Source organism: Dipodomys merriami, unplaced genomic scaffold (genome assembly GCF_024711535.1).
Source record: "Dipodomys merriami isolate MVZ:Mamm:240054 unplaced genomic scaffold, mDipMer1.0.p SCAF_64, whole genome shotgun sequence".
Classification (NCBI taxonomy): Eukaryota; Metazoa; Chordata; class Mammalia; order Rodentia; family Heteromyidae; genus Dipodomys; species Dipodomys merriami.
The window spans coordinates 3,761,037-3,771,383 of record NW_027206224.1 but is presented as its reverse complement, the minus strand read 5'-3'; the positions used below and the strand labels follow the sequence as shown (position 1 = coordinate 3,771,383).

The 10,347-nt window shown below is 48.5% G+C and overlaps 1 protein-coding gene across 2 annotated transcripts in view; it reads left to right on the top strand.

The window, feature by feature from the left end:
* LOC138815445 (carbonic anhydrase 7) overlaps positions 1 to 10,347 on the top strand; it is an 84,965-nt gene that overhangs the window by 69,803 nt on the left and 4,815 nt on the right. Inside the window, exons 2-3 of one of the 2 annotated variants that reach the window (XM_070004870.1) lie at positions 4,466 to 4,580; positions 8,775 to 8,972. In XM_070004870.1, the coding sequence (XP_069860971.1) occupies positions 4,466 to 4,580; positions 8,775 to 8,972 (313 nt within the window). Of the gene's footprint in view, positions 1 to 4,465; positions 4,581 to 5,971; positions 6,081 to 8,774; positions 8,973 to 10,347 lie in introns of those variants that run through there. The other variant, XM_070004871.1, reaches the window with a different exon arrangement.

The window sequence follows — 10,347 nt, the reverse complement described above, 5'->3', positions numbered from 1 at the left end:
AGCACGTGTCATCTTTAGGAGGCAAAGTAGGGCTGTGGGGCTAGTGAAGTTTGATCAGGTGACAGATGAGAAACATCAGGGGCTGGACTGTGAGGACCATGAACATAGAAACGAAGAAGATAAAGTTGCATGCCAGTGTGTGTGCAGGTGCACTGAATGCACTGAACATCCAGGTCCCGTATGGCTGTTTTGTAGGGAAAAATGCCAAGGGAAAAAAAATTACTTAATGAGGAAGGGAAAGCAGAGTGGGGACTTGAGGCCCAATGACCAGCAGGGAGATCGATAAGGATTCTTTCCTCTCTGCCCAGACTTACAGGCAGCTTCAGGTTAATAATTGTCTGGAATAAAGTACAAATGAGCACAGATCTGTACCCACAATCCCTCTAGGATGGAATAGAGTGGAAAGAGCATTGGGGACAGTTTGACAGTAATAAGGCAGTGATGATAAATTTACTTCCTCTAGCCAAGGTCTCCAGGACGGGAGTGGGGACCCACCTCCTACCACTTCCCTGTCCCTACCAAGCCAACACCTATGAAACCCAACTCATGGGAGACAGAGGTATGAGGGGTTCCCAGGACATCTTGTGTTTGTGGTGTCATATTTCCTTCTGCACTTGGACAAGTGATATATAAGGGATAATATAAAATACACAGGGAATGTAGAGAGGTCAAAAGGTGATGGGTGAAAGTTCATTGCTTAGCCTCTTGTGTTCATAGCAATAGGAGACTGCCAAAAAGGAAACATAATCAAATGTGTTTGGGGGGAAAATGCCTATGAAATACCTGATTTTGAAAAAGGTTATGTTGCCTGGGTCTGTTAAACGATACTTCAATGTATACCTTTCCTAGAATACAAAGTACCACAAGCTGAGTGGCTTAAAACAAGAGAAGTCTGGAATCAGAGGCAGGGTTATGGTTCTAAAACCTACAGGAGGGAATCCTTTTGCCTCTTCCTACTTGTGCTAGTTTGCCAGCAATCTCACCCTCCCCTTGTATCTCTGCCAGTGTCTCTTCTCTTCTTTGAAGGACAATGTACATTGGATCAGGATCCACTTAATTACTTCATCTTATAACCTGATTATATCTACAAAGGCTCTGTTTCCAAATAAGATTACTTTCTACCTCCTTCCATCCTAGAGGGATTGTGGGTAGGGATCTGTACTCATTTCTATCTTATTTTAGGCAAAAGTAGTAAGGGAAGGGAGTTAGAAGTTCAACAATATTTACCTGGAAAGATGCCAATGCTAGAGCTATAGAGACTGATCAGACAAAATTTCTGCCACCACTGATGTGTATTTCCTGTTGTGGAGTGCAGCAAACCATAGCTATCAGACCAGGAAGTCATGGCTTAATTCATTTAAGCCATTTGATATTCAAAGTGTCATCTGAACCAGCAGTATCACTGGGAAATGATCATTCTAATGCACAATCACAGATCTGCTGCATTGGAAACCCTAGGGTGAGGCCTGGAAAAGCATTTAACAGAACTACCAGGTGATTCTGATGACTTAAGAACTACTGTGCTAAGCCAACCACCTTGCTATCCATCCTCCTACTGCACAAGCAGGAAAAGCAAACCTCTAACTACAGCACTCCCTCTGTTTGCTGAGCACTTACTTATATATCAGGCAGGATCTTGACATTTATTACTTCTTGTTCTCACATCTATTTCATACAGTAGATACTGCTGCTACCCTGTTTTAAACACAGACAGTAGAGCCATGAAAAGAGGGAAATACCAAAAAATAATGGGGTTAGAACTAAGTATCCCAGGGGCTGGGAAGGTGGCTCAGTGGTAGAGTGCTTGCCTTGCATGCATGGAACCCTGGGTTTGATTACTCATCACCACATAAGCAGAAAAAGCCAGAAGTGGTGCTGTGGCTCAAGTGGTAGAGCACTAGCCTTGAACTGAAGAGCTGAGGGACAGCGCCCAGGCCCAGAGTTCAGGCCCATGACCGACAAAAAGAAAGAAAGAAAGAAAGAAAAAAAGAAAGAAAGAAAGAAAGAAAGAAAGGAAGGAAGGAAGGAAGGAAGGAAGGAAGGAAGGAAGGAAGGAAGGAAGGAAGGAAGGAAAGATTCCAACAGATTTGCCTGGTCTATTATTTTATCCATTCCAGTTGGTATCAGCCAAAGGAGACTGGATCTATGGACTCCTGAGAAGTTTGAAGCAGCTTATATTCTGTGTGAGAGCAACCAAGAAAATGAGTCCAGATACCTTACAGGGCTTGGTTAGTAGTCCTTTCTACCTATCCTTGACCATCCTAGCCCTTCTCCCCTTGGTGCTCATTGGGTTTCTTGACTTTTTTCTTAACCCCATAAGCACTGTGAGACATCACCAGGTCTATAACATTCACAACTGGGTCACCTGTGTCTGGCCCAGCACTTGACTTGTAATAAGTCTTCAATAAATGCTTGATGAACGAAACAATAAATTTCTCAAATACTTCTTGCATCTTTCTTACACTTGAAAATGTTACTTGGCAAAGTACATATCATCTAATTTAGTAATCTACTTCTGTGATTTATCCCAAGGAAATCACCAGACACATGACAAGATATATAAATAAGGAGGCTCACTGCAGGGCTATTTCCAATAGTGAAAACAGATATAATGCATATGCCAGAGCAATGTGCTAAGTTCTCCAAGGCTGCTCTAGCAACCTTACCTCAGGCAATAGGTAAAAAAACAAACATTCTAGCCACAAAACTATCTATATAATCCTGATTGTTTATTCATACATAACAGAAAAATCTAACAGAGTGGTCCCTAAACTGTTGACAGTGGTGATCCTTGGCTACTAACAGGACAGTAATTTAAATTTTTCTGTATATGTTGACATTTTCATTCTTACTAATTTTCTACAAATAGACATGACTACTATAATTGAAAAGGCAATGTTTGAAAGGATTTTTTTTTTCCAGCTGTGGGGGCTGAACTCTGGGCCTGGGTGCTGTCCCTCAGCTCTTCAGTTCAAGGCTAGTGCCCTACCACTTGAGCCACAGCACCACTTATGGCTTTTTTCTGCTTATGTGGTACTGAGGAATCGAACCCAGGGCCTCAGGCATGCAAGGCAAGCACTCTACCACTGAGCCAACTTCCCAGCCCCCGTTTGTTTTGTTTTTGTTTATGTGTGCTGGTCCTGGGGCTTGCACTTTGGGCCTAGGTGCTCTCCCTGAGCTTTTTTTTGCTCAAGGCTAGCACCCTATCACTTGAGCCAAAACCTTTTTGGTACTTAATTGGAAATAAGAATCTCCCAGGCTTTCTCACCTGAGATGGCTTCAAACTGTGATCTTCAGATCTTAGCCTTTTGAGTAGCTAGGATTATAGGTATGACTCACTTGTGCCCAGCTAGCCAACTTCTTTTTAAACAGGGATTCTAACCTGGCCAATAGGTTCTCTATATAACAAGCAGTGAGAAGAGACATGATTCTGCCTGTTCGTGCAGCTTTGAACATCTGCTGTTTCAGTGGGTGTGCACAGGGATCCCCATGGGGTAGGCAGGGCAGAAACAATCTCCTCATCACCTTGTGATATTGTGCTCAGAATATGAGAAGTGAGTTCTGGCCAAGGTTATTTGATAAGTGAAGCATAGCTTTGCAAACTGCTCAGGCCCTCCTCCCCCTGCCCTTTATTATAGTTCCCACACCCCAATCCTCCTCCATAAATAGTGAAAAACAGGAGCTTTGATGCCAGTGAGACTAAAGAGTAAATTCTCAAGCAGAGAAATCAATTCAGCTTTCAAGAGAGCATGTAATTGAAACTGGAAGCATTTGAATGGGGGCCTAGGCTCCTCCAAGTTGACCTGAGTGGGCTGCTAGGGCAACTGGAGTTTCACCTGATGGGTAGATGTCATCCACTCTTCTTATCTGCCTGAGTTCCCAGCACTAGAAGGAAATTGTTGAAGACAGGCTATAGGCAGGAAAGAACAGGAGGGATTTTTATTTGGATGTTAAAGAGGTAACCAACAATATATTCTTTTAATCCTTTCAGAAAGTACACCATTCAGCATACCATTCCTCCTGTATCCACCCTTCCAGACTCTGGGCTCCTCCCTGGAAGTACAACATTCTCTCTAGCTTCTCTTCAGAGAAGACTTGCATACATACACAAATAAGAAGCAAATTTGAAATCTACTTCCTAAATACTGTCAAATGAGGGTCCCAGGCTTTCATCCTTCCTCTGTTCATCCTTCCTCTCCCCAGGGAGATTTCTGAATGAAAGCTAGTTCTGATGAAGCTGAATGCAAAGCTATACAAAGAATTCCAATTTGATTTTTTAAAGTACTATAAATAAATATGGCAAAGACTTGGGTTGCTGGGAGGGCAAAGTGGGTCAATGGAACTTGTGACATCCCTAGATGCTGAAGGCTATTGCAGCTCTCCCAGGAGAAAGGTGGCTGACTAACTCAGGGAGACAGACTGTAGGCTTTCCCCCAAACCATGCCTTTGTATTGCTACTTTGTAGATGGCTGTTTCCAGACCTGGAGCCTCGAAGATGTTGGATTCTATGTCATTCGCTGCTCTTGAGGACTGCACCCCTTGCATCTATGTCATGGGTCATCTGCCATTACTACCTGGAGGTTAGATTTGTATTGAAGTTTCTTTGTATTCCTGGGCCAGAGAGAGGCTTCTGTGGAGGCCTGGGAAGTTGCTGACTAGTGGTCAATTTCCTCTATCCAGAGAACCAGAAGAGGGAAGCTGAGCAACAGAAAGTTACAGACTTTCTTCCAATGGCTCTTCAACTCCTGTTGGATACAAAGCTCTGGTGGGTGGAGGTGGGGTCATTTGTCAATCCTTCCATCCATTCCCCCAAATGCCTGCTGAGTCTTAGGCAGACGTAAGCCCCATATCCTTGGCACAAAGCCACATGCTTTGAGAATCAGGTGAATCAGACGGGGCTGGCAGACAGAGGGCATACCAGGAGGAGGGCACAGCAAGGACCAGGGCTGGTGGGATCGAAACCAGTGGGCAGTCAGGCAGTAGGCTGAGTGCAGAGTAGAAAGCCGGAGCTCCCAGCAGGTGCTTTGAAGGTCATGGGAGGAAAGGGGGCAAAGGATAGGCAGAGTCCCTGAAGGAGGTAGGAAGCAGCAGAGAAGATAAAAGGAGAATGGAAGTCAAGGCCTCAAGACTTGGTTTCTGACGGAAGCCAACCATTGTCTATGGGCTTGTTTGTCCCCAAGGTCATTGGTTGAGGCCATTCCTCCCCACCCCTACTTTGGGATCTGGTTGGTTCCATTTGGGCCAAGGGTTTGGGTTGCCAGTTCTGTACCCCATGTACCCCAGGGCTCCTAGTTCCTTATATCCACAGGACTCCCATGCTCCAGCACCAAGGGGATGTGGTAAAGTAACCAGCTTACGTGGCGTGAGACAGAATCTCTCATCCCCTGGCAAAATGACCTTGGGGAAGTCACTTCACATCTCTGGGCCTCAGTCTCCTGTCAAACAGAACCAATGTAATAATCATTCAATGTCATAGAGTTGGCTGAGGTTTGTATTATAGGAAGGATGTAAAGCTTGGTCTATTACTGTGAACCTTCTCTGGCCATCAGGCAAAGCTCCATTCTGGACGCTCCAGTTTGTAGTATAACAAGGACTTCCCATGCTTGTCCCCCAGGACCCGGGTCCAGGTGTCAGTGGTGGCATGTCTCAGGAACAACCTTGGGTAGGAAATGCAATGTGGAGAAGCCTTGCAGTGCGCTTCACGGCTGGTCGGCTGGTCTCTCGTACCCCGTGTCCGTACAAGTGCAGGGGGACGCAGGGAGAGTGGTAGGGAGAAGGGGGGTCAGTTTACCTCCTCCTGACCTCTCATTTGGACTATAGGGGATCAGCGGGCCCGCGGGAGGGCGGGCGGGGGGAGGGGAGGGCCGGCCTCTCTCCCTGCTAGGGGGTGGGGGGCGGGTCCCCGGGGAACCGCTCCTCCCGCCCGCAGCCGCTTTAAGAGGCTGCTCCGCGGCAGGGAGCGGGCCCAGAGCCGCAGCCCGATCGAGTGGACCGAGCCCAGCCGGCAGGTACACGACTGCCTGCCGGGGACAGCAGCGGCATGACCGGCCACCACGGCTGGGGCTATGGCCAGGACGACGGTAGGCGCAGCCCCCCCCCTCCCCGCTGGCTCTCACCCAGCTGGACTGGCTCGGATCTGCACTCGGGGGTTGGGTTTCCCGAGCCCACGCTCCAGGACCGACCCGGATCCCTCTCTCCATCCAGATCCCAGAATCCGGCCCACAAGCCGGGTTTCCCCGGTTCGGCTTCCCTTGCGCCCTGCGCAAAGTCCGCGCTGCGCCCCGGCGGGCCCGGCCGCCCGCGCCCCGTCAGTGATGGAGCCGGCTGAGCGCGTCCCACCGCCGCCTCCGCGCAGCCCGGCCCCGCCGCGCTCGCCCAGATCCGGCCCCGCACTCGTTCCGCACCCGCTCGCCCCGGCGTGCGCCGCGCGCCGCGCGGGGAGGTGGCCCGGGGAGGCGGCGGGGGGCGGCCGCGGCGGAGCGCGGTGCGCCGGGGGTCTGTGCCGGGATCGCGCGCGCGGCGGGCGGGCGGGCGGGAACCTCCTGGGAGCTGAGCTCCGCGTGGGCAAGGGCGCAGTGTCCCCAGGAGAGAGTTTCCCTGCCCAAGTGTCCGAGCTGCGGTGCCCGGCTGGTACGTGAGCAAAGGGGGCACTTGGGGACGCACGCCTGTCTAGGCGACTATGCACCCAAGCGGGATGTTGGAGCACGTACTGTGTAGGAGCAGCAGCTCCTTGGTCTGATGGGGAAGATAGATCTTCCATCCTGCCTCAGTTTCCTTAGCATGCAGTGAAAGGAAGAAGAGACAGAAAGTGTGCTAGCCGGTTTGAGTGTGGGTCTGGGACAGGTCAGTTCCCTTTCAGGATATTTCTTAAACCCAGCAGGAATGGGGATAGGAGAAGGGCTTTTCTATTTCTCTGTGATGGACGTTGAACACCCGAGATTCAGACGAGGCAGGAGGGGGTGGGAAGAGGAGCAAGTACTTAGGTACCAGGTACTTCCTGCCCCACTTCTCCTGGAGAGATTGTCACTTTATGAGAGTGGTGGGAGTCCTGGGTTACAGTCTGGGGCCCAGGAAGTTACAGTGGGCCAGAGGTAGTTGGGAAGTACTGCGCGAGTGCATGGCTCCCTCTGGAACCCCAAAGACAAATAAGCATATTTTGTAAGGGAATCCCTAGATCTGGCCATGTGGGAGCTGGACTGACAGTCAGATAAAGGCCAGCAGAGATGGAGAGGGAGAAAAGAAGGGCCAGACTGACAGAGCCCAGGGAATATCATTCTCTCCCTGGCAGGACTGAAGGTAGCTTTTGGATGCTTTCTCCTCCCCACCCCGGCCAAGGCTGCCCTCAGCTTCTAGCCATTCCTGTTGGTCCTGTCCACCAGCTTTGAGCCTCCAGCATCCTGAAGGGTATGCCCTATGGCCCTATTACCCTCAAGCGGCTGTGTCTCATCCAGTCAGCCCTGGGCCGGTCCAGTCTAGGGGCAATACGGGAGGGAAAGACAGAGGACAGAGGTGCCAGCATGAGGCAGAACTCACAGGACTTCAAAAATAACCCAAAGGGGCTGGGCCACGATTCTGAGTCATCCATTGGGGACATGGCTCTGTCTCTGTCGGCACCTGCTGCTGTTTTCTCGGGAAAACTTAAGAAGCCAAAAAGGGGGAGAAGCACCAGCCGGCAGTAGCTCTAAAAATAGGCTGCATCTCAGGATGTTCCCCAGGGAGATGCTGAGCCTTTACACTGCAGATGGAGCCTCTGGGAGGCAGGTGGTGGGCGCCCGTGGGTGTGTGTGCAGGTGTGTGTGTGTATGGGGGTGTATGCATGGGCATGTGTTCTGCCGTGATCCCTTCGTGCAAACTTGGGGTTCCAATAGGAGATGTTTATGTGAGAGAATGTGTATGTGTGGGTCAGATATAGTTAGCAGGGCTGTGTGTGTGTAGACACATGCATATTTAGGACTTGGTGAGTGCAGGTCAGTGTACATATGAACATGTTCAGTATTGGGACTTGAACTCAGGACCAGGTGCTTTGCTTAGCTTTCCTCACTCAAGGCTAGCACTCTACTATCTGAGCCACAGTTCTATTTCCTGATTTTTACTAATTAATTGGAGATGAGAGTACCATGGAATTTCCTGCCTGAGCTGTGTTCTAAACTATCTATCCTAAAATCTCGCCTCCTGAGTACCTAGGATTATAGACGTGAGCCATTGATGCTTGGCTTTTGCTTTGTGTTTATACCAGTGCATGTGTATGCATGTGTACATATTTGTGAGTAGCTTCAGTTCCCTTATCTGTGACATGGGCATCAAACTACTTTCCATTTTACAAGATGTCTATGAGGGGCAAATAAGTATGTGTTATAGAGCCAAAGCTAGGTTGATAGAAATTTTTGTTGTTATCACAGATCTCTAGTTTTTCCTAAGTTGCTCAAGGTACAGAAAGAGGTTAAATTCCTGTCAGGGTCATATAAGAGATTTTAGATGCCCATAGGCTTCCTTGAATGTGTGCTGGGAAGGGGGGTGGGTGGGAGGGTATGTGGGGAGAGGAAACTCACTATCCAGAACAGCCTTTGAGCCTATAGTTGTGTTACATGCCCTTCCATGCAATTCCTCTCTGGGCTTCCTATCAGCACTAGGAGATGAGTTTTACTGAAGTCATTTCCCACACACAGCATTTTCCACATCCCAATATTGCTAGGATTAGAACTTAGTGTGACTCCTTGGGCATGTGATCATGCCCAAGGGGATAGCCTGAGTCCTTGTCTCCTCTCTACTTGCAGGCCCCTCACATTGGCACAAACTGTACCCCATTGCCCAGGGAGACCGCCAATCCCCCATCAATATCATATCTAGCCAGGCTGTGTACTCGCCCAACCTGCAGCCACTGGAACTTTCCTACGAGGCCTGCACGTCCCTCAGCATTTCCAACAATGGCCATTCTGTCCAGGTAGACTTCAATGACTGTGATGACAGAACGGGTAAGTGACTGCTGCCAAAGCCTGGCCCTGCTCCCCATCACCCAGGGTCCTTACCCTATATTGGGTGGGCTCAGGAACTCAGATTTGCTCCACTTCTCACCAGCTACCAAGCCTGAGGCCTAACCTTGAGTCTCCTTGTATATAATATGAAAGGAATAAGGTTGACTTTCTACAGTCAGAGAGAGACAATAAAAAATGAAGTGTTAAGGGAAGTGAAGGGTAAACAAAGGAGGAGGCTGCAATGCTTGGTAAGAAATGTATGCATTATCCTGTCCATGTAATTGTAGCCCCCCTGTACAGTATGTTCTCAAATAAAATAAAATACAATTAAAAAAAAAATGAAGTGTTACCCAAGGCAAATCCTCCAGATATGCTAATTCCCTTCCTGCCCTTCAAATGGCCTTTGTTTTTCCTCCCTGCTCATCGTGGCTGGCTGATGGCATAGGAAAAGCTCTCTTGCTTTTGGTGTCTGTTCTGGTTCTACAAGGAGAAAAGAGGGCTGAGACTTCTGTGTGAGACTCTCACATGGTGTATTTGGTCTTCTCAAAAACCCACCTCTCAGATGGGCTAATGGAGGTTCTATGGGCTAGGGAAGGCCGTGGATTAGCTCAAATATCTCCCTCATCTTGACCGCTAGGTCTCTACTATCTTGGGCCACAGAGGGTCCATGGGAACTCATGCAATCTCCTTCCAAAGCCTCTTTAGAACTGGAGTTAGTAAGAACTCTCATGATAAATTCTTTTTTTTTTTTTTTTTGCCAGTCCTGGGGCTTGAACTCAAGGCCTAGACACTGTCCTTGAGCTTCTTCTTGTTCAAGGCTAGTGCTCTACCACTTGAGCCATAGTGTCACTTCTGGCTTTTTCTGTTAATGTGGTACTGAGGAATCGAACCCAGGGCTTCATGCATGCTAGGCAAGCACTCTACCACTGAGCCACCTTCCCAGCCTCTCATGATAAATTCTTAAGCATAAGCCTTGGGAGTGCTTTTTAGTGAAGGAATTTTGTCCATACAGCAGGCTGTGGGGGTGTGGAATGGGGTGAGAAGAAAAAGTGCTAGTGTTTCTTATGTAAGGAAGTGTCCGGTTCTTTGCTCTCCACTGCCCCCTCTACATACACAATAAAAAATACTCAGGAGTACCTAACTGTGAAATAGAAAAACCCTAATGTAGAGATGAGGAGCAAAGAAAGCTAGACTTTTAGTAAGGAGAGTGGTCTTAGTTGCTTAGATGCCTGGTAGACTAGGATAAAAGGGAAAGAACAATTATTCTTTCTGCAAAAGAGAGGACATCTAGCAGGTCCTCTCAAAAGACATACAAAACATTTCCTGTACTAGATGCTGGTGGTTCATGCCTCTAAACCTAGCTACACAGGAAGCT